General features: G+C 46.1%; 1 protein-coding gene across 3 annotated transcripts in view; it reads left to right on the top strand.

Annotated features, from left to right (window-relative positions):
* The window catches only part of LOC142567938 (papilin-like), a 604,722-nt gene that overhangs the window by 496,958 nt on the left and 82,685 nt on the right, over nt 1-25,079 (top strand). For all 3 annotated transcript variants that reach the window (XM_075678027.1, XM_075678026.1, XM_075678025.1), the window contains 2 exons: nt 3,615-3,779; nt 6,041-6,202. In XM_075678027.1, the coding sequence (XP_075534142.1) occupies nt 3,615-3,779; nt 6,041-6,202 (327 nt within the window). The remainder of the gene's footprint in view (nt 1-3,614; nt 3,780-6,040; nt 6,203-25,079) is intronic.

Here is a 25,079-nt window from a genome sequence, read left to right on the forward strand (position 1 = left end):
CTCGCAGTCTGCGCATACTATCACTGCCTCAGCAGGTTCAAACTCGGCCCCGCAGGAAAAGCAACAAATTTCTTTCGTTGTCATTGCTACGTATGCAACTTAATACATTTCTACAAAAATACAACAAGAAGGAAGGGCATAGAGGCAGACATGTAACACATAAGCACTGGTAGTAGTCTAATGGCAGCGGCAGCAGCAGCAATAGTATATACTCAGAAGACAGCCGTACAGAAAGGTACCAACCTGCAAAAAGCAGAGCACAGGCTTAGATTCGGTGTTTCCCTGCCGCTGCTGCTGCCGCCGAATGCCGCTACGCCATGCTGATGACGAGCGCCACAGATGCGTGTAGGCAGTCCAAACTTCAGCTTCTTGTGCACAGGCCAGGGCGGTGCGGAAGCTCTTCCGCATGCGCCTCGATGTGACGATATGCCAAGGTCGACGGTCCCGACTGCAAAAAGCAGAGCACAGGCTTAGATTCGGTGTTTCCCTGCCGCTGCTGCTGCCGCCGAATATGCCGAACAAAACTGAATGTTCTTCTGAATAGCCGCAGGCTTCCCCGGTCCGAAAGAAATAAAAGATAAACTGCAAAAGAGTACGCATTTGGGCTGGTTGGTTCTTGATTACGAGCAATAAAACAGCGCTAAACAACACGACGAGTGAAGGGACACAGACAACAGCGCTGTTGTCTGTGTCCCTTCACTCGTCGTGTCGTTTAGCGCTGTTTTATTGCTCGGAATAGAAGATGGCTGCCGCGGATCGCTCAGGCACTGGCTACTCGCGCCTGCCGGAGAGGATAGATTTATTTGCGTGTAATAAAACTCTTTGCGTGGCCATATAACGTTTGGAGCAATTTCGGCACGTTTACGACCTTGTTCTACCAACTATTCTTTGCTGAGGATCCGTTTTAGCGTCATTCTTAAGCTTCCGTTGCATGCTGTCGCGATTGTTGACGAGCCACCGTAAGCTAAGTAAGGTAAAGCGGACCAATCACAGAGGCCGGCACCGCCCTCTTCATCCGGTTATCGATATTAAGTTCAGTGGCTCGGCCCTATCGAATCCCTCTCCACTTGAGCGTGCTCCTCGCCTCCTGTGAGCCGAATAGATAAGATAAGGTAAGATAGCAGTGTCATCACTGCTATGCGCAGAAGCAATGTTATTCGTTTTTCAAGCAAACAAAAGCGACCTCCTATGAACGAGGCAAGCGTTTGGTTGGTGTGTTGAGACAACCCTGCGGGTGACCGCCCGATGCTTGCGTAGGCGGTTACGCAATTTGACGTCAGAAGATAGGAATAAAAACATATTGGAATCGTTTTGCGTTCTAGGGCCCCATGTATCGTAATAGTCAGTGAAAGTTTTAGTGCAGACGACTAGGGCGCATACGTGAACGTTGACACAAAAAGTAATGTTTTTTTTTTTTAACGTAGGTGCATTTGCGTCCCATTGAGATTACTCCATTGACATAAAATAACCATTTCTGTGCACCCCGTCGTTGTGTAGAGGTAGAAGCATATAATGGTTTACATAGAGAAAAATTATTCTGCCTACGAAGTAGCAAACCGCGTTGACGACCCTCGTGCATACAACTGTTTGCTTTTACGAATTCTACGAGTGTTGCTACGCTATGCTTTTGCAGGTGGATTATATTGCGCAGAAAACACTTTATCTCCCAAAACTGTCAGCTTCACCTGCCACAACTTTTGTCGCACTAGTGTAGGTAAAAGCAATGGGCGTACCGCCCATTGTGCTTGACTGAGCTTCCTTGTCGTCTACCCACAGCCCCAGTGACGCGAAAGAAAGAGATAGAGCGACAAAAGTGGAAGGAAAGGCAGAGAGATCAACAAGGGCGCACGTCCGGTTTGCTACCTGCGACAGGAGATGTGGGTTAATGGGTGAAAAAAAAAAGAAAGCTCTAAGGGCGTCGCTTCGTGCGGAGGTGCATACTGGAGCAGCAGTCGCTCACTGAGGTCCGTCGACGTCGGGAACGTATCGCTTTCTGCCCGCCCGATGCATGCGTCCTCTGTCCGAAAGAGTTCTGCCGTAGCACGCTGTGCCGAATGGACGACAGCCGCTGAACATAGAGCTCACCTTGCAGCGAGAACTAGCGCAACACTGGATGACAGGACAGGCGTAAGGATTAAAGACACATAGTTTCACTGCCTTGAATTTGCGAAAGCTTCATTGCAGGGACGCGATGAACTATGGAAGGCAATAACACGCAAATGGAGTAACGCCACACTGGCAACTTCGATCATGCTCAGTACAAACACGGGAAATACTTCTCCAACAATGTTCACTTGCGGCAGATGGCACATTCGGACCCTGGAGCCAACTGGCGATACGTCGTTGACCGGGGCTACACAGCTCGCTTAAAGCTGTAATTCATCTCATATAGGAAGGAGGCCACACAAAAAAAGCAACTGCGTTTCAGACATAATAAAAATTCCAAATAATTTTTTAAAGATATCACAAGATTTCAGTTGTGAAAACATAACTGCTCATAACAAAATAGAACATAACATAACAAAACATAACAAAACAAAACATGCTCATACACTGCTATGTATGAGCAAAGGTTTATGATATAGCAATGTCAAATGAAATTTTATAACATCGGTAATGTATAAGAACTGCGCTATTACCGCGACGTGTAGACACATCAGATATGTTTTAATAAATGTTCAAGATGTCATCACTGCTATGGGCCCGGCATGGTACTTTATGCCTGGGCGATTGAAGCGATATGAAGAAAGGAAAAATGAAAACAAGAAGAAAATCAATTTATAAAGAAACAAATCACGCAAAAGTGACAAAATTTCAGCGGATCTCTAATAAACACTTGCGAGGCATAAGCATAACTGCCGGTCCTTCCTGACTTTGTGCGCCAGCTTCGGTGCCAGGTGCCTAAGAAATCGATTCCTAGGGACCTGTATTTGTGTTCCTCGCTATAAATGTAACACTTAAATGCATGATTATGATAATGCAAAACAGAGCACAATACGAGAATAATCACGTCGAAGACGCTTAACTTGTTTGCCGCCACTTAGGGAGGAATCGAAACGTTTTTTTCGTCTACTGGAGACACTGAGAACTTCGTACATTTACTGCGCCGAGGTGGATAACCAATGACACTTGGCTTAGCTAAAAATGATAAAGAATACTAAAAGTATATAGTGCTTCAGAGACTTTAGTAAAATAATTCGTTCATTTTGCTACAAGTGTCTCAATCACGTCTTTTTGGAGATAGATGTAGTTGCATAAGTTTCCATACGTTGTTAAAAATATCCAAAAGGCACCATTGTGCAGTCACAGTTATCTTTTAATATGCCTTGCGACTTCTTTTGGCAATACTGCTACAATGAAGTACACGATATATAAATGTAAACCTTCTTTGTAGATATCGGTGGCTTAATGGTAAACAAAATCACCTAATATGCCTGAGACATGGCTCTTTATTAGTGCAGGCGTCAATTTCTTGAGCATGTGGGAATATCTTTAGTACCCTAATAGCAGCCAAGATGGCTAAAAACTCTTACAGCTTTTCTCGGGCGCCTAAGAAGTGTGAAATAAATATGGCTTTTGAAAATCCACGATACTTAATGCGGATGCCTTCGCAGACCCTTGCCGCCTGCCTGTGGACCCTGGACGCTGCAACAACGACACGCAGGAGCGGTACTACTACAACTCACAGACGGGGCTGTGCGAGACCTTTGAATACGGCGGCTGCGACGGAAACGAGAACAACTTCGTCGAACTGGATTCGTGCAAGGCGCGCTGTGAAGGTCGGTGCACGTATCGAGCAGATACGTATATGTCACGGTGCACCTCAAGGTAGCCAGTTTTTCTCCCCGAAAACTAGGTGTCTGTAGGAGGAGATGGCCTAGGTATAAATGACGCTAAGTAAACCAGCATTTCATCACGCCGAGGGGCACCGATTGACCGCCGCGGTGGCTTAGTGGCTATAGTGTTGCGCTCTTCAGCTCGAGATAGCGGGTTCGCTCCCGGCCGCGGCGGTGACATATAGACAGGGGCGCCTCACATCTCACAACTCAAATGATAACAACTGAAATTAGAAACGAGCTTACCTTAATGTTGCGTGTATCATCTTGCTTTTTTCGTAAAATCATGCAAATACTCGAGTCTCTTTTAATAAACTTTTTCGCAAGTTCGGCATGGTCGTTATTTTTCGGCATCGTTAAACATTCATCTAGCGTTCATAACCTTCTCCTTTGTTATCGGTCTCTTTTCTCTGTTGCTGTTTTGTCCAAAGGTATGCAAACTCCGAACGGCGCCATAGCCTGAACTTGGCGCACGTATCAGTGAAACATTAGGCGTGCTGAAACCCGCCGTGGTTGCTCAGTGGCTATGGTGTTGGGCTGCTGAGCACGAGGTCGCGGGATCGAATCCCGGCCACGGCGGCCGCATTTCGATGGGGGCGAAATGCGAAAACACCCGTGTGCTTAGATTTAGGTGCACGTTAAAGAACCCCAGGTAGTCAAAATTTCCGGAGTCCTCCACTACGGCGTGCCTCATAATCAGAAAGTGGTTTTGGCACGTAAAACCCCAAATATTATTATTAGGCGTGCTGAAGCAATCTCACGGCTTGCGATATGTACCACTAATCATTTAGAATCTACCTCGAGAAGAATTTTGAACTTGTGAGTCTCCATTCCACCATTAAAAGACCGCGTTCGCCCATAAAAGCGCGACCAGGCTTCAGCTCCTGTCCGCTGTGGGAGGCACATTGTTCGAGTCTACACCTTTTGTCTGTGCATTAAAGGGATCAGCGGCGCTACAACGTAAAGCTATGCCAAACTTTTCTATTTCTATTCTGTAATCAGCCCTCCGTGATTGGTCAATAACTTTTTGGACCACCCCCACTTCGCCTGTCTGTCACGCGACGTCACGAAAACCGCGATAGCTCTCCATCTGATATGACGTGTACACACCGATTATGCGTGATTGGACCGAACAAAAGAAAAAGTTATTTCTCATTCGACGCCTTTTCATCTTTAGCCCGCTGCTCTTGGTCAAAAATTTTCAGGCTGCACCCACTTCACCTGTCTGTCGGGCGACGTCACCAAACCGCGAAAACTCACCTCGTCAAAGTGGCGTGTATGCGTTAAGATGCATTAATATGCCGAACAAAAATGATTCTTTTTTTTTCTGAATAGCTGCAGGTTAACCCGTTCCGAAAGGAATAAAACATGGCTGCCGCCTATCGCTCAGGCGCTGGCAACTCGAACCTGCCGGAGAGCATGTGTTTACTTGCGTGTAATAAAATTTTATGCGTGGCCGCGTAACGTTTTCGCGCACTTTCAGCATGCTTACGAATTCGCTCTACCTACTCTTCCTTGCGGAGGCTCCGTTTTAGTGGCATTCTCAGCCTTCTGTTGCACGCCGCCGTGATTTTAGACAAGCCACCGCAATCTATAGGTAAGGGAAATCGGACCAATCGCAGACGCCCGCACCACCCTCTTCATCCGGTTATATATCTTGAGTGCGCTAGCTCGGCTCCATCGAAACCCTCTATACTTGAGCGTGCTCCGTGTCTCCTGGCAGCCAATTACAGACGAAAAACCACTCAATGTAGGCAATGTTATTCGTTTTGAAAGCAAAGAAAACACAGCTCCTATAAACTGAGAGAGCGCTTGATTGGGCTGTTCAAGCAACCCTGCGGGTCATCGCCTGATGCTTGCGTCGGCGGTTACGCAAATTTGATGTAACGAGATTGGACTAAGAACATATTGGAATAGTTTTACGTTGTAGGGCCCCAGGGCTGGTATTCACGAAATGTTCTTACGCTAAAATCGTTCGTGCCAGCGAATAGTGATGTAGGACATATTATTAGCGAAGGCGATCAGCCAATGAAAAATAGCACTTACAAACGGAAAGCTTTGTGAATGCGGCCCCAGATCTCTCATAGCGCGTTGTGCGCACTCAGGCAGATGTTTCGTCGTCACCTTGTGATGTTTGCCTAATGTTTCTGCTCGTATGGTGCGTCTGTTCCGCTGTGTGCATTCATCGTGGACTGCTGGGTCAGACGTGTGCTCGCAGCCCCAGGACCCCGGACCGTGCTACGCGTACCTGCGCCGCTTCTACTACGACAAAAGCCAGGACCGCTGCCTGCCGTTCATCTTCGGAGGCTGTTTGGGCAACGGAAACAACTTCTACACCAGCGCCCAGTGCAATCGTCACTGCCGCTGTGAGCCACTTTGTCTTTTCAGTTTTGAGTGTGCGCGGTGGGGCGAGCGAGCAGGAAGTATCGTTTATTTATTAGTACCTGCCCTTCCCGTTAGCGTGTACCGCAGCCCCTGTGCGTTTCTCTCTCTCTCTCTCTCTTATTTTTTTTTTTTGAAGCTGCAGAAACGCCTCAATGCATACGCGGTTGCATAACCAGAAGGAGCAAAGCAGCACCTGAAGCGTGAAATCGGCACAAGTGAGAATGAGACCAGAACAAGAACTGCGCGTCTCCGCGTGCCTTCGCGTTTTCTTGTTCGGGGGTAGCGTTTGTGTTGTTTTATCGTTTTTGAGCAGGCTGCTCCGTTCGTCGCACTGGCGATCACAAATCGCCGAAATGTTTTCGTCCCAATTTTTCTTGCGTATAAATATGCCATTCTGAACCAGGGCGTCCACTTCCAATTTCGCGTGGATTTTTACTCTGCGCACGGCACGCTTAGTGTGCTGGCTTTCGTTAGATCATCGAAAATAAGGACCATCTGCTTGATTATAGACATTGCTTAAGGCCTCGCCCGGAATTTGCGATTGCAGATGACTTTGCACAATTAAGATTTTTGCACCCTAAGGATGCTGGTTTGTCTCATTACTACAACCGTTACTATTTACTGTTGACGATAGCCAGGTCAAACAATAGCTGTGATGAAGGACGCCGTAGTTGTATAGTTGTTTTTGTATTGATTGTGACAACCTGGTACGCGCAGAAATAAATCATAGCCGATTTTGACAGCGATAGCTATTACAATTCATTTCGCAAAGTTTTCGTGTCTGCTGTCGCAGCTATCGTCATGTTTACTTGCCTGAGAGATTTTCTAAAAAAGAAACATTCATTTCTCCCCATCGACAATAGGATGTTACCGTTTAAGTGTAAGAAAGCTCATACATGGAATAGAGCAGCCCCCTTAAAAATTCAAGGACTTTTAGTGTGTAAATATCTGCTTGGCAGAGCGTTGTGTAAGTATCGCTTGCCTTTTTTTGCGGAATTATATTTGTACCTCTGAGACGTCGCTTCAATGTTGGTGTGCGATGGACGCGGACCACCTCGGACGTCTGCCAGACCCGGCGACACCAGCGGTGGCCGCGTTAAGAAAGCGTACCGGCCCTCACAGCGACTCTACATTACATTACATTACATTATGGGGTTTTACGTGCCAAATCCACTTTCTGATTATGAGGCACGCCGTAGTGGAGGACTCCGGAAATTTCGACCACCTGGGGTTCTTTAACGCGCACCTGAATTTAAGCACACGGGTGTTTGCGCATTTCGCCCCCATCGAAATGCGGCCACCGTGGCCGGGATTCGATCCCGCGACGTCGTGCTCAGCAGCCCAACACCATAGCCACTGAGCAACCACGGCGGGTCCTCACAGCGACTCTAACAGCGAGGACACCCGTTCCTACACATTGAGCAGCGAAGCGGCCTCCGACGACGACTTCGAACTTGCGAGCCGCAAGCCGTAGACACGTAACAACAGTAGTTCTTCGTCATCGAGCACAATGAATGAACCACCGCAATGGAGGCCTGTGACCAACGCCATACTTTTGTTCCTGCTGTGCGCAACGGGAACATGTAACGCGTCTACTGGCAAACGCTTTCGATGCTACGGGAGGTACTGCTGCCGAATGAAATTACCGACATCAAAGTGAATACACGTAAGAACGCTCTGGTGATTGATGTCCCGCATGCAGCCGGGCTGAATAACTTCCGCAACGTCACCTACCTGGATGAAATTAATGTCTGTTCCCACATCCACTGGACTCCGGCGTCATCACCGGTGTCATCTGCGATCTCGATGCCGTCATTCCCAGCTCCGACTTGGAAGTTCTTGTAAAGCCAGCCAGTGAAGCTCCTGTCATCGCGAGTGTTAGCCCCCTGGACAACTCATGTTATTTACAGATATTGCTCAAGGGAGACTTCCTACCTTCAAATATAAAGGTGGGCCATTTTCAACATCCTGTGTGACTTCTCGTACCGAAGCCACGACAGTGCCTCAACTGCAAGAAGCTGGATCACTAAGAAGCGTATGCAAGAATAAAGCATTGTTCTCGCGGCGCTGAACACCAATCCACGGATGAGAGCAGGGCCACTGTTCTTAAATGCTCGAATTGTCATGGATCCTATGAAGCTTCATAAAAGGAGCCCCCAAATGTTAAAGAGAAGCTGGCTGTTTTAAAATAAATCGTGAGAGACCATTCATCTAGTCAGGAAGATGCCAAAACCATCAGAAAGCGGTGATATCGTCGCGGAAGTTTGTTAAGCAAACTCAATGCCTCTACCGCGTCCGTCGTAGGCCCTGTACTCCTCCCCCCTTGCCGCCCGGACAGTTCGCGTCTGATGGGAACAAGGGGTGGAATTCACTAAGCTGCGCGCACGCAATTTATTTGCCTAAAATTCTTACGCTAAGATAACTGTGCAACAGAAGTGGCAGCTCATTTAACTTGCGGCGTTGTGAGAACAAGCATGAAACAATGGTCGAATTAAAAGACAAGGAATAAAAGAAGGGCGGTCAACTGATAGCAAGATCGCACATCACGCGTCTGTAGTTGAGGCTATATTCTTACAGCAAATCACTGCACACGCCCTTTCCGAGAGCTTCATTTTCCGGGCGCCTGCAACAGCGCCGACAAGCGCAACCGCGCTCGCCCGTTCACCGAACTGGCGTCAAAAGAAGGGCAGTGGAACTCGCACGCATTCTTCTCACATTTCTGCGAGAGACAGGACTGATCAGGTCAGGTTAGTTTATTTCCTTAAAGACCCCTTTATCAGGGGTGTTACATAAGGGGTGGGGTACATCTTTCAATAACAATTCAACGTGATAACAAACGAAGCATTTGAAAAGTGGTAGATACCCTGTATGAACAAGTACATACTCGTGACAAATTGTCAATTAGAAGAAAAAAGCAACAGTTATTTTGGCCGAAAAGAAGAAAGAGTGGCAATGGACAATTCACTTCGGTAATTAGTGGAACATTTGAAGAAAGGTAGATACATTGCATACAATCAGAAACGTACGGTAGATGATGAATTTGTACAAAAGGTAATTAATTTGACAAAATTGAAGCAACCTCAGCAATGAAGACATGGTGATTATTTGTATATACGACATGGTGGGGAAGGGCGTTCCAATCAGTTGCTGTTCGAGACAAAAAAGAAGCACAGAAAGTAGTTGTGTGTGAGCGTGGTTTTAAAACTTGGATCGGATGACGAGCGCGTTGCGATATTCTTGCGGGTGGAATGATGTATGCCACACGATTAAGTGAACTGTAGGAAAACTTATGAAAAAGACCAACGCTGGCTATCTTACGGCGGTGCGAGAGTGACTCTAACTCAGATTTCTCTTTTAAGGATGATATGCTTACGTCCTATGAATAGGATGAATGAATGTATCTTACTGCACGATTTTGGAAGCGCTCAAGTGCGTTAACGAGATAATTTTGATATGGGTTCCAGACTGGCGACGCATACTCGACTTTAGGCCTGATAAGGGATTTGTACGCCACAAGTCTGACATCCTGAGGCGCATGACGCAAGTGGAGCCTCATAAAGCCGATTGTTTTGTTCGCCGATGATGCTATGCTGTTGATATGCGTGCCCCAGTTAAGATCACAGGAAATTAAGACGCCTAGGTACTTGAATGATTTTGCTGTTTCAATCCGATTGTTGGCTATTGTGTAAGAAGGCAAGAAGGATGTACGACTACGAGTAAATGACATATGTTCACATTTTTTTTGGATTAAGAGTCATTAGCCAATGGGCACACCAAGACTGTACATGGTTGAGATTTTGTTGCAAATGATCTCCATCAGTGTCATTGTTAATGGTATGATAAATCACGCAGTCATCAGTGATATCCGAATTTTGCAAGTTACATGAAGGGGTAAGTCATTGATGTATATTAAAAGTGAAGTGGTCAAAGAACAGACCCCTGAGGGACACCTGAAGATACCGGAAGGTTGACGGAGGACTGGTCGTTGATAGTAACGAATTGTTCGCTATTAGTGAGGAACGTTTCTAGCCATTTTAATACATCCATATCTAAATTCAAGAACGAAACCTTATGTAATAAGTGACGGTGAGGGACTTTATCAAAAGCGTTTTCATATTTGAGGAAGCTAACATCACTTTGCTGATTACAGTCAAGATTCGCATGAAGGTCGTGAAGGAAAAGGGCTAGTTGGGTCTCGCAAGGAAATCGCTTGCGAAATTCATGCTGTGCAGGATGAAAAAAATCGTTGGCGTCTAATTGGTCCATGATGAGTGAGTACATGACGTGCTCCATTATCTTACATGGAAGATTCGTTAAGAAGATAAGGCGATAATTTAGTGGGTTATTCCTGTTGCCTCCCTTCTAGATAGGAGTGACCTTTCCTACTTTCAAGTCATAAGGGATGCAACCTGCTGAAAGTGACTGAGAAAATAAGACAAAAAATGCAGCTGAGATATACTTAGTATTCTTTAACAGTTTCGAGTTAATACCGGCGATACCGATGAAGGTAGTTTGAGGTTATGTATTACTTTGGAGGTACCATCTACGGATAACGAGATGGGTGGCATTACAGATGCTATGTTACTAGACATTAATGGTAGGGGAGAACTAGTATATTTAGTAAAAACTGAAGCGAAGGCATTGTTGAACTAAATGGCGCAGTCGGTATCAGTCATGATATCTCCAGAATCGTCAGCAAGAGTTATGGCGCGAGCTTTAGGGGGGTTTATTACTTCCCAGAATTTCTTGGGGTTATCTCTGAGCGTTTTCGGTAAGTCGATGCAAAAAAAGGTGTGCTTGGCGCTGCGAACAGCAGATAAGTACATTTTTTCGGCAGAATAATACTTTTCCCATGTGTTTGCATTCGTACTGATGGGCACATGGTGACATATTTGGCGCAGAAAGAAACGCTCAAACGGAGCAATTCCTGCTTAGGTCTGCCAGGCTAACCCTGCCGGTATAGCAACGCCACCACCACCACGGAGAGAAAAATAAAAGCAAACTGTATAATAAATTTTTGATGTGGCCTCAAAGTAAGGTCACGAGCACCCGAAGCTTAATTGGTATGCTATGTGATCGCGGTGTACACGGATCCAGATGCGGTTCTAGTGCCGCGCATAGGCCTAACATCAGCTCCCTCGGCAGCCGGTGCCGTCTAAGGGGCTAGTCGACGATGTCGTCTAGCGCCAACGCCAACAAAACAATCCATCCCTTTGAATTCAATCCCTGTCAAGGGCACGGAGAGCTATGAAAGCAACCCTAAAAAAGAACTGTCTAAAGAAGCCGTCGCTACGGACACTCCCCAATTGTGAGAGAAAACTTCACTTCGTAGCCTGCGCAAATGCAAATTTCGCTGCCTATCAAACTTTTACATTGCATCACCGTTTGCCCCTTCTGGCTTGCCTGCAGCTGATAAAACACGATAATATCTGGCAACAAGTCAAGAGTTTGTTTTGCAGGTTCAGGCTGCCGCATTCCGACAGACAGTAAATGCACAAATGCGCGTACACTTCAATTTTTGAGACCGGTAATAAATCATAGGTTGAAGATGTCAGGCCCTAACTATACTGTCTGTCATAGCCCAAGTGGCACATCGTAAAAGTCATGGCCAATCAGTCATCACCACGATGCACAGCGTCAGCGTTGCCAGAAACTTAACAGCCTCATAAGCTGCAGCGGTGGCGTAGAGGTAGAACACCCGCCTCGCGTGCAAGAGGTCCGTGGTTCGAATCCCGGTGCCGGCAATTTTCCACCGGATTAAAAAAAAAAAGAAATCCGCGTGTTGATAAAATTGCACAAACAGGCCTGGAGTGTGGCCTGATCCCGGTGACCAGAACCGGTAACGCACTCCCTCACCAGAGCAGGATTGGCCACCCTGGTGCAGTACTTGGCCACAACCTCCTATGAACACAACAATCAAACCCCGGCCCTCAGTCCCCAGCAGCTGCGAAGCAACTGACCACGGCGGCGGTCAGACCTGCGACGCAGCAGAGGGTGCTAAGAATCACTGGCTCCGGACAGGCCGCCATTGGAATATGAACCTCGCAACGTTTAACGCTAGAACGTTATCTAGTGAGGCGAGTCTAGCAGTGCTATTGGAGGAATTAGAGGGCAGTAAATGGGATATAATAGGGCTCAGTGAAGTTAGGAGGCCAAAAGAAGCATATACAGTACTAAATAGCGGGCACGTCCTGTGCTACCGGGGTTTAGCGGATAGAAGAGAACTAGGAGTCGGATTCCTGGTTAATAAGAATATAGCTGGTAACATACAGGAATTCTATAGCATTAACGAGAGGGTGGCAGGTCTTGTTGTGAAACTTAATAAGAGGTACAAAATGAAGATTGTACAGGTCTACGCCCCTACATCCAGTCATGATGACCAGGAAGTCGAAAGCTTCTATGAAGACGTGGAATCGGCGGTGGGTAGAGTGAAAACTAAATACACTATACTAATGGGCGATTTTAATGCCAAGGTAGGCAAGAAGCAGGCTGGAGACAAGGCAGTGGGGGAATATGGCATAGGCACTAGGAATAGCAGGGGAGAGTTATTAGTAGAGTTTGCGGAACAGCATAATATGAGGATAATGAATACCTTCTTCCGCAAGCGGGATAGCCGAAAGTGGACGTGGAGGAGCCCGAACGGCGAGACTAGAAATGAAATAGACTTCATACTCTGCGCTAACCCTGGCATCATACAAGATGTGGACGTGCTCGGCAAGGTGCGCTGCAGTGACCACAGGATGTTAAGAACTCGAATTAGCCTAGACCTGAGGAGGGAACGGAAGAAACTGGTACATAAGAAGCCGATCAATGAGTTAGCGGTAAGAGGGAAAATAGAGGAATTCCAGATCAAGCTACAGAACAGGTATTCAGCTTTAACTCAGGAAGAGGACCTTAGTGTTGAAGCAATGAACGACAATCTTGTGGGCATCATTAAGGAGTGTGCAATGGAAGTCGGTGGTAACTCCGCTAGGCAGGATACCAGCAAACTATCGCAGGAGACGAAAGATCTGATCAAGAAACGCCAATGTATGAAAGCATGTAACCCTACAGCTAGAATAGAACTGGCAGAACTTTCGAAATTAATCAACAAGCGTAAGACAGCTGACATAAGGAAGTATAATATGGATAGAATTGAACATGCTCTCAGGAGCGGAGGAAGCCTAAAAAAAACAGTGAAGAAGAAACTAGGAATTGGCAAGAATCAGATGTATGCGTTAAGAGACAAAGCCGGCAATATCATTACTAATATGGATGAGATAGTTCAAGTGGCTGAGGAGTTCTATAGAGATTTATACAGTACCAGTGGCACCCACGACGATAATGGAAGAGAAAATAGGCTAGAGGAATTCGAAATCCCGAAGGTAACGCCGGAAGAAGTAAAGAAAGCCTTAGGAGATATGCAAAGGGGGAAGGCAGCTGGGGAGGATCAGGTAACAGCAGATTTGTTGAAGGATGGTGGACAGATTGTTCTAGAGAAACTGGCCACCCTGTATACGCAATGCCTCATGACCTCGAGCGTACCGGAATCTTGGAAGAACGCTAACATAATCCTAATCCATAAGAAAGGGGACGCCAAAGACTTGAAAAATTATAGACCGATCAGCTTACTGTCCGTTGCCTACAAAGTATTTACTAAGGTAATTGCAAATAGAATCAGAAACACCTTAGACTTCTGTCAACCAAAGGACCAGGCAGGATTCCGTAAAGGCTACTCAACAATAGACCATATTCACACTATCAATCAAGTGATAGAGAAATGTGCAGAATATAACCAACCCTTATATATAGCTTTCATTGATTACGAGAAAGCGTTTGATTCAGTCGAAACCTCAGCAGTCATGGAGGCATTACGGAATCAGGGTGTAGATGAGCCATATGTAAAAATACTGGAAGATATCTATAGCGGCTCCACAGCCACCGTAGTCCTCCATAAAGCAAGCAACAAAATCCAAATAAAGAAAGGCGTCAGGCAGGGAGATACGATATCTCCAATGCTATTCACAGCGTGTTTACAGGAGGTATTCAGAGACCTGGATTGGGAACAATTGGGGATAAAAGTTAATGGAGAATACCTTAGTAACTTGCGATTCGCTGATGATATTGCCTTGCTTAGTAACTCAGGGGACCAATTGCAATGCATGCTCACTGACCTGGAAAGGCAAAGCAGAAGAGTGGGTCTAAAAATTAATATGCAGAAAACTAAAGTAATGCTTAACAGTCTCGGGAGAGAACAGCAATTTACATTAGGCAGCGAGGCACTGGAAGTCGTAAGGGAATACATCTACTTAGGGCAGGTAGTGACGGCGGATCCGGATCATGAGACGGAAATAATCAGAAGAATAAGAATGGGCTGGAGTGCGTTTGGCAGGCAGTCCCAAATCATGAACAGCAGGTTGCCGTTATCCCTCAAGAGAAAAGTATATAATAGCTGTGTCTTGCCAGTACTCACCTACGGAGCAGAAACCTGGAGGCTTACGAAAAGGGTTCTACTGAAATTGAGGACGACACAACGAGCTATGGAAAGAAGAATGATAGGTGTAACGTTAAGGGATAAGAAAAGAGCAGATTGGGTGAGGGAACAAACGCGAGTTAATGACATCTTAGTTGAAATCAAGAAAAAGAAATGGGCATGGGCAGGACATGTAATGAGGAGGGAAGATAACCGATGGTCATTAAGGGTTACGGACTGGATCCCAAGGGAAGGGAAGCGTAGCAGGGGGCGGCAGAAAGTTAGGTGGGCGGATGAGATTAAGAAGTTTGCAGGGACGGCATGGCCACAATTAGTACATGACCGGGGTTGTTGGAAAAGTATGGGAGAGGCCTTTGCCCTGCAGTGGGCGTAACCAGGCTGATGATGATGATGATGAAGAACAGAGGCTCAAGTGCACGTCATAATACGGCACAGCACCACACGCAAAGCACATCACTGTTCAACGTTCGAGCTGGTTTTGGATCAAATCGGTTCAAGTCGTCGATCTTGCGACACTGACGCACTTTGTTCAGAGCAGTCACTGCACATACTATATAGTCAAGAGTTCGACGAAAGATCGTCGATCTCTTGACTACATTTCCTACAGAGCTAACTACGGGCAAGACGTCGTAATCAAAATTCCTTGCCCGCTTTTAGTGTGATCAAGGAACCCGTACGGGTCCCGAAACGTCTCTGTATTATTTTCACCTTGACTACGTCAGTGACCGCAATTTCTTCATCTGCGCATACTGTATATAGTACGATTCCAAGGTAGGGGTGATGGTGGTAACCAAGCGTCGCCCGATGCCGTTCTGTAAACATACGAATGCGAACTCGCAGTACAAAGGAAACTGTGCCTCAATGGAAAAAGTGCGGTAAAATTGCGGATAAATTTTGGAGGTTTTAAAATGTCATCAGCGTATCTGTATGTTCACTACGTCACGAAGGCCTCTCCCAGCGATCTATAATTGTCCCTGACCCGCGCTAGCTGATACCAGTATGTGCTACAATTTTGCTAATTTCTTCGTCACAACTAATTTTCTATCGACGTCGACAGCGCTTCCTTTCCCTTAGCATCCACTATGTATTTGTAGTGGACCACCGATTATCTGCCCTACGAATTATATCACCTGCAAAGCTACAATTTTCGCTCTTAATGTTAACTACTGCTACCCACGTTTGTTCTCTGACCCACACCGCTCTCTTCCTGTCTGTTAACGTTACGCCTAACATTGCATTATTGCTATATCAATTATATGGTCACCCCGGGCGTATTTCTGCCGTCGGCGTCGGTATCGCCTTGATGGTCCGTATAAAGTCCAAAGGTAGAACATCGTCGCCGCGTACCGTATGCTGTAAATACAAGTGAAAGCTTGCGAGCGCGAGCTGACGATAGCGGATCAATCTCCCGCGCGCATGGGAGGAAAGCGGGGAGGAAGCGCGCTGTCTTCCGTCGCGCGCAAGGCACCCGAGGAGGGGGGGGGGCGATCTACACCGACGGCTGCTGCGTATGCGCGGCCGCACGGCCCCTATCTTAAAAGCGATCTGCGGTGGGGGCCGAGTGCTGATAGCTTTGCGTGCACTGTGTTTTCGCCGCTTACCTAGTTCAAATTGAAGCGAGAAGCAGCACGAAGGTCAATTCACTCGCTGCTGGTGCCGCGCTTTCTCACTCCAGCGTTTTGAGAGCCAGTTTCCGCGGTCATAGAGTAAGATGTGCTCATGTTTTTGTGTGCATTCGTAACACCATGATTGTTTAGTTAGTAATGGAATGTTTACAAGCTTATGAGGCCGAAAAAACTACTATCCTTACTTCATATAGCTCTCTACCAATTTGCTATCGAAATCGGTGCTTCACCTCTCGGACCAAACTGCTCCTTTTTTTTCCTTCTATCGCTTGTGTTGATCGGTCCTTAACTAGTTATCAAGCTTCTTTGTTAGCCTCCAAGTTTCTGTTCCATATGATAGTACTGGAAGAAAGCAATGATTGTACCCTTTTCAACAACAGGAATGAGCTTCCGGTCACGAATTGGAATGCTGGCCGTATGCGCTCCTACCTACTTTCATTCTTCTGTGAATTTCTTTCTCGTGATCATGATCCCCTTTGGGTAATTGAGCGAGATAAACATACTCCTGCAAAGATTCTACAGCGTGAGTACCAATCATGAATTCTCGTTCGCTTGACAGTCTATTCAGCATTACTTTCTCTTTTGCGCAATTATCTTCAACCTACTCTTACACTTTCTGAGTTAAAGTCCTCCCTGAATTGCTGCAAAGTGTTCCAAGCGTTGCTGAACAGGAGAATATCATCAGGAAGCTGAAAGTTGTTCAGACATTCACCGTTCATAGTTACGCATAATCTTTTCAAGTCTAACAGCTTGTGTACTTTTTCGATGCATGCAGTAAATATCATTGGAGAGATTGTGCCTCCTTGCCTGACCCATTTCTTCATAACTATTTTGGCACTTTTTTTAGGCATATGTAAAATACGTGAAGACGGAACTATCACTGAAGCTGAGTCGAGGCGAGTCTGAGGACTTGCAGGTACGTGCCCTGTGACTGAACGTGTATATGGCAGTTCCACATAAATGAAAGAATTTTTTAGTTGTCGGCTGAATGCTGCAAACACTACGACCTTGATGTGAAGTTCGTTCAGTCCTTCAGCACAATCAATTCGATATCCACTTGCACCGCTAAATGCACACAGATGTCGTAGCTTCATCCAAACGCACTGAATTAAGTGATAGAACTCTGCGCCGCCGGCAGAGCACAAAAAGACAGCATAATTCGAGTGACGCACATGTTTATCTTTCTTAGATGACGTGTCTTAGTGACCGCGCTTAGCGTCGTGCAGGCTTCGCATTGTTCACTTTGCGATAGCAGGCCACGATGGCCGACTTTTTCAAGCCGTCATGTTGACTTGACTACTGCGCCGCAGGCGCTCAGCACCGCAAGACCGTCACCGGCCGGAAGAAACTTCGTGCGCTGAATTCACAAAGACCTGTGAAGGCTTGCTTAAGTGAGAGGAGGAAAATATGTAAAAACATCCCAAGAAGTGACGGAAACACGTGATTGACGGCATTTCGTCCAGGTTGGATGTTGGTATGGAGATTAGAATGAACATCTCCAGCCAATCATAGTACGACGGTGGCTGCCGTTTGCTGTCGCTTTTCTTTGTCGTCTGATCTTCCCATGGCCTGGTGCCCGGTGACTGGCTGTGTGTAGTGGCAGTTTCATTTGCGTTATGCTGCACTTTGTGATACGCGTTAGTGTGGTTGTGTATATAAATGTGCGTGTGTGTGTATCTGTTTTCCTCGAGTCTCTGGACACGACAAAACTGAAGCCTCACTAAATTCGTTAAACTTGAATGAATTCTGGGGTTTTTACCTGCCAAAACCTTGATTTCATTATGAGGCACGCCGTAGTGGGGGACTGCGGCTAATGTTTGACCTCCAGGTGGCCTCTAACGTACCCGCAAATTGACAGTACACGGTCGTTTTGCATTTCACCCCAATATAAATGCGAAATCCACGGCTGGGATTTGATCCTCCGACCTGTGTTTAGTAGCGCGACACCATAGCCGCTAAGCCACCGCGGCGGGTAAATTCATGGGACTTATATGCACATTCCTAAATACTGCTAGTGCGCATCTTCAGTCCATTGCTAAATAAATAGCAATTGAGAAAAAGGGAAATATATGTCTCACGAGCACGCATAATTGCCTCGATATGAGGTGGTACCCTGCAGGCTGTAGTTCTTTTTACACCGAACGCACGTTAACAATTCGGAGCAATGAAGGTTTGGCATGCTGTAACATTCTACATATCGGATCGCAGTCCGCTTTACAACGACACCTTGCTCACCTCTTGCACGGCGATTCATGGCGGTATTGATGTTTATTGTCTATTAGAATGAAGGTCTATAGGCAAACCTGACAGCATTTGTTCACAGAAAAGTTATTACTCACAGCAAAGAATATTCGTACTTTTTCCTTTAACACGATTGGCTACAAGAGGACTCATACGATGATCGTTCTTTCCGTTCGTGAGGTGTGTTATACTTCACGGCATCAGGCTTGTTTGAGCAGTTCACATGATTTTCGTATCAGCGGGGGTACGTGATCTTATTCGCCATATCTTTTCTTATATGACATCGAAACGACTCGTTTGATATCCTAGACATGATGGGCGCCCGTGATACGCATACGTTCGCTCACACCGCAGGCTACAGGATGAGCGAAACCGTGAGCACAGACAACACGTCGCTTCGACTTAATGCAGAATTGCAAATATGAGCAATATAATAGAAGGCTGAGGCTAAGAGCACGGAAGACGACAACGAATTATACAGCAGCAACAAGTTTTTATATTTAGACATGTTTATGCGCTCTTTCGTTGCTTCATCTCGCATCGAGAATTATAGCTTCAAAAGTTCCTTGAAAGATCAGCCGCCGCCGTATGCGCGAAACGAAGCTGAAGCTAGATAAAATAAACGATAGATGCGCTCACAGTGCACCAATCACAAACTTGATGGTTATCAGGGACGGATACCAGAGTTCTATTTGCTACCGCCCAATAGAGTACCATGACGAGTATGAAAAGTCAGCCTATTGCGCAGATAAATGCAACCTACCCGACAATAAGCAGAAGTTCGCAGCAAAGCATTAATCTTACTGACTTCCACAGAAGTACATGCCCGACATAATTATGCACTAAAACTTCTCAATGCACTTTGAGATGACAAATCAGAGCGCGCTACAAATAGATAAGCACGTGCCATCCTCCTCTATCAGTTGTGGCCTCTGGTCAATTGTCCACACCAGGGCATTCCGACGCTTACCCGCGTCAGCTTGAGCGGCACAGATAACCATACTTATGTAATTAAGAATGCTACCCTCCTATCATAAAAGTTTGTCGTACGTCGACAGCTGCAATGGTTGTTTACGTTTTGTCAATCGGCTTATGCTTACTACATGCCCAAATACTGCAGTTCGCACCTGGGCTACCATTACATACACACCTTTTTTTCGACTACAGCACTTATCATTGTAGCAGTGGGGATCGGATGATTGCTGATGTTAGGAAGAGGTTTAGCTTTGCGAATGCCTTTTTTCGTAAAATTTATCTTTCACCAAAATTTGTTCGTGCGTTCACTTAGTTATTCCGCCCCAGAATAGTGAAAAAAAGAAGGAAGGCTGCTACTGATGCAGCTTGGCCGAGTTTTTCAAAGTCACAATTACCAGGAAATTCGCTGCGCACGACGGCAACCCCGAATTCTGTGCCTCCCACCGATAAACTGCCTGGACAGGACAAACAAGTTCTCGTGATGCTTCGATCACTGACGAACGCCATTCCCGTGCTCCAAGAAAGCTAGAGACACCGTCTGCTCAGAGTGTACTACAGGGGTTCTAAATACAAGTGCTCTACAGATGCCCTAAATCCAGTACTTGAAAGTCTTGAATAGATACCATGGCTAGTCCAATACTGTGATTTCGCACGGAGGTCACACAAGCTTCGATTTGAGAGCGGAACACCAGGGGATTGAGGTCCTGCATCTCATCCTTCTGTCAATATATTTTCACAAATATGATTACCATAATCGTTGTTGGCGGACCCAACGTACGGACTCCCATTAAACTGTCAGGGTGCGAACCACTTCTTCCTTCGACGTGCGAGGAACGCAGCGCAGTCGTCGTTTAGAGCCGTATGGATTATAGTGCGCTCACCACGCAGTACAACCACATGATAACAGTCAATATTTATGCCTGCGTGTAAGAAAAAATCAAGTTTCATTCGCACTTATTGGTGTCTACATATCCCCGTCAGGACGATTTGAGCGCGGTAGACTGCGATACATATTGTTACAGACCAGTGGTTCTTTGATTATAATGGAAGATTTCAACGGACATAATTTCCTCAAGGGTAGCTCAGAAATCAATTCCAGGGGCAGGAATCTAGTGTCATGCGCCTCTGATCCCGGCCTTTGTGTCATGAATTATGGCAGTCCTACGTACCTGCAAGGCCTTAAGTACAGCTGTTGCCTCGATTTTACTTTGCTATCACGATGCATCAGTCCGCAGCTTTATTGGTTTTCAGACATAGAAACGCATGGGAGTGACCATATTCCTACTTACTTGCTGCTCAGGGGGCTAAACAATTAATCCTCATCGAATGCAGTACGCAGAATCGACTGACGTAAATTTAAGCTGCGCATGGAAAATGCATGCAGGGAAGACCTTGGTCTTAGCCTGCAAGAAGCAATCGCAGAGGAGGCAATTAGAGAAGCTTGATGCCTTCTAACGTTGACAGCGAACGGTTCTCAATTCGACGTAGAACTGGGGAGACTAACTGCACTTCGACGACGAGCTGAAAGCAGATACAGGCGCACGAAGGTAGTTGGTCACCTGAGAATGGCACAGAGAACACAGAAGGAAATACAGCGCCGTTTGCACAAATTGCAGGAAGACCGTTGAAAGTACTTGTGTGGATCAATGGGCGCTCGTAAACAACTGTCACACATCTCGATGACTGTTCGTGACCTGCACTCGTCTCCGCAGCAGTGACATTTTTTCATGGCCTTAGCCGTACATCACTGCCGGACGCAACTTGAGATGGCGAATGATTTTTGTGCGCGGATCGCTGGCTTGTGTGTCAGCCCCAACGCTGAAGATGAGTATCGTCCTTGTGTAATCCGTCCCAGAAATGGAAATTCTATTTACTATAGTACTATACTATACTATAGTATATATAGTATACTATAGTATAGTATATACTATATACTATAGTATATACTATAGTATATAGTATAGTATACTATACTACTATAGTACTTACTATACTTTATTCTATTTACTTTACTCGATGCCTCTTTGACTGCTCCCCGACGCTCATGTTCACCCGGACACGACGCCATCACCTGTGCTGCTCTAGCCCATCTTGGACAAGTGGCCAGGCAAGAGCTGCTGAATTACTACAACGGCTTATGGTATGACAGCATTGTTCCTCAGCAATGGTAGACAAGTCGCGTTGTAGCTCTATTTAAACTAGGAAAGAAGTAATTTAACCTGACATCTTGTCACTCTATCGCCCTGGCAAGTTTCGTTCGGAAAGTTATGGACAAAGTGGGGGGGGGGGGATTCTTACGCACCTAGAATGGTACTTTAAATGCCACAATGTGTACCCTGACTTCATGACAGGCATTCAGCGAAGCATAGAATCAATAGACAAAGTTACTGGCCTCACAGCGTTCACCCAATAACAAAAATGCCTTAAGTGCATATCGGTGGCGCTGTCTCTTGATGTGAAAGGGGCGCACGACAATGCCAAAGATGAAGGGATCTCGAGTCCTTGGAGGCAGTTCGAATCATTGGCCGAATGTTTCAGCGGATTCGCGATTATTTGACAAGGTCCTTCTTTGTGCATAGTGAAGATTGCTTCACTGCCAGCTATGCTACAAACGGTGGCATGTCACAGGGCGGGCTATAGAGTCTTATTCTCTTTAACCTAATTATGGTCGGCTTTGCTGAAATTTTACGCAAGACAATTCACCTGTCAATGTGAGCTGATGATATTTTTCTTTGGTCTTCTGCAGTGACTCGTCTTCAAGTGCGCGCAAGGATTCAGCGGGCAGCCACCCTAACTCTTTCGTATCTCCGCAAACAAGGCCTTAGTGCGTGTATTGAAAAATTAGCGTGAATCGTTTTTACGCGCAAACCAATGACACCGTACTCTGTTTCTCTCAATAGCCATGTAATCGCATACGAGAAGTCACGAGAAGTACGAGGAGGTCACACCCTTTTTAGGTGTGATTATTGACAGGGACCTTGCATGCAGCCCTCGCTGCAATTACTTGAAGCGGAGACTAATTTCGGTTGTACATATATTAAAGTTCCTGTGCGGAAAAATAAGGAGCACGTCTGTATGCTCCATGCTGCAGCTGTGCAGAACACAGTTGCTGGGCTTTCTACGGTACAGCTTGCAGGTTTTAGCGAGCACACTCAAAATAAGTATTCACATGCTCGAAATTTTGCAAGACCAAGGTCTGCGCACGTGTCTTGAACTACCACGATGCATTTCGACTTATGCAACAATCATGATTGCTATATACGACTTGATTCCAACATACATCACAGTTAACAACCTGAGAGCACACACTCGACTTCTGTGTCACGTCCCCAGTCACGATATTGCTTGCTTTGTCGGCGCGAGGACGTGAAGTCGCATTTTCCAAACCTGTCGCGACACAACAAGGCTCCCTTTCGTCGGGCTTTACAACAGCAGCAAGGCTATTGTTACTCATGTGGTGCCCAGGAGAGCCACAAGTACACCTCACAATCCCGGGAATTACGAAGAAGACCCGTCATTTCACAGTGGCTCTACAATAGTCCACGTAGACATTGACAAGGCACATGAACTTTACTGAACAAGGAACAGGAACAAAAACGTATATTTAGACCAATGGATCTGCGTGAGCCGCCAGCCTCACAGATGCTGTTGTCACCCCTGCCATACAAGTCACAATGAAGTTCAAAGTGTCCCACATAAGGTCCTCCACAGCAACAGAAATTACCACACTACGTACCGCCTGTTAATTACACCGCACAAGCAAAACTTCGAAAGTGAGTCATTTTTTCTGACTCCGAGGCAGCCCTTCAGGGTCTGCAGTCAACGCCTTATGGCTCGAGACCCATGAGCAACTGGTCTTTGAGACTAGACATGTTCTCCACCAAGCCCTCATAAACGGTCATGACATCATCTCTCGATGGCTTCTGGGGCAATGTGGCATCGTCGGTAGTATGCTTGTTGATGATGCTGCCCGGTCAGCCCATAAAGACACCCTGTGGGTTCCTACACCCTTGTCCAGGACAGATGCTACGAGTGGTCGTCGTTTATATGCTGAATCCAGGACTCGAGCTTTGCGGAACAGCCGCATTTTGTCTGACTGTCGACTCCACCGGCTTGATCCTACGTTGAAGCTACAGATTCCATCACACTTCCCCTGCCGTGATGCAACATTACTGTGCCGCCTCTGGCTAGGGGTTGCTCTTACGAAAGCCTACTCATTACATAATGCGATGTCGGACAAACCTATTTGTGACTCATGCAGGTGTGAAGAGGCGATGGAGCACTTGTGTTTTTCTGATCTTTATAACATCAATTTTATGAAACCAATGAAACCTTTATGAAATCGATTAGACAGCAGATCATTTTCAGAGATAAAGATTCTCAGACCGTGGCCCTACGCGTTGCAGGCTTCCAAAGCAATGCGGGCGATTCATGTCTTGCTACGATTCATGTCATGAAATTGGCTCACCTCAGTGACCGATTGCAGCAGATGGCTACAGTGCGGGAGCCGACGGTGACAAAAGAGGCACACAAAGTACACAGACGCAACGCCGACTTTCAACAAAAATTTTTATTTTGCCTGTGCACAAATAATTTTACAATGAACACTTGGCAAAAAAAAACTACAAGATTACACATGCGCAGAGAACATGTTCATAACGCTATTGCACCCTGGCATTTCAATCTAGGAAGGTGAGCTCTTTTTCACACGAGGCTATCGATGGACAACTGAAACAGTAATTTCATGCTCGTAAAATTTCGGTGGCTTCGATAATTTTTCTAATAAGGCTTGATTTGATCTTAAATACAGTCTTGCATTTATAGAAGACAGGTTTGTACCCACAGTCTCGACATTGCACGCCTAGAGGACAGTAAACAGTGTTAACATAGTTCTGGTGTTTCCTAAGCCATGTACTTTGTGTACGTTGTGTTCCTCCTTTGTCTCTGTCCGTTCTCGCGCTGTAGCCTTCTATTAGGTTCAACCAACAAGCCCACCTGGTTATGCTGACCAATTGTAGGCGTGAAATAATGGACAACCGCATGCGTTCACAGCGACAGTACCTTCTTCCCGCCCTCTCCTTTCTTGTTATCCCTTAAATCCCTTCCCCCATGTAAAGTAGCAAACCGGATGTGCGTCTGGGTGACCTTCCTACCTTTCCTTGCTTCTTGTACTCCTCCTCCTTCTTTGTGTACTTCTGCCGCAACATAAGTGTCCGTTTTCAGCGAGGAAGTTAAGCTGCTGAGGTAGAAAGCTGGGCTAGTTGGTTTGAGCATTGTGACATAGTTACAGTGCTAGAAAACGCACTGACAACATGAAAAAAATAACGGTAGCCTAACATCAAGTGCAGTTGCTCTGCAGCCGTTATGTTGTAGTCATCTTGCTATTTGTTTCTTGTCTATTTTTTGCTAGCGCTACAAATATGTCAACGATCATGTTGCTCGCCGCAGGAGACGTCGCTTTCCCACGTCCCGAAACACAGCACAAATGAAATACTGTACACTCCGTAGCTGCAATAGAACAGTTCTTTTTTTCGCAGACGAACG

Source organism: Dermacentor variabilis, unplaced genomic scaffold (assembly GCF_050947875.1).
Source record: "Dermacentor variabilis isolate Ectoservices unplaced genomic scaffold, ASM5094787v1 scaffold_15, whole genome shotgun sequence".
Taxonomy (NCBI): domain Eukaryota; kingdom Metazoa; phylum Arthropoda; class Arachnida; order Ixodida; family Ixodidae; genus Dermacentor; species Dermacentor variabilis.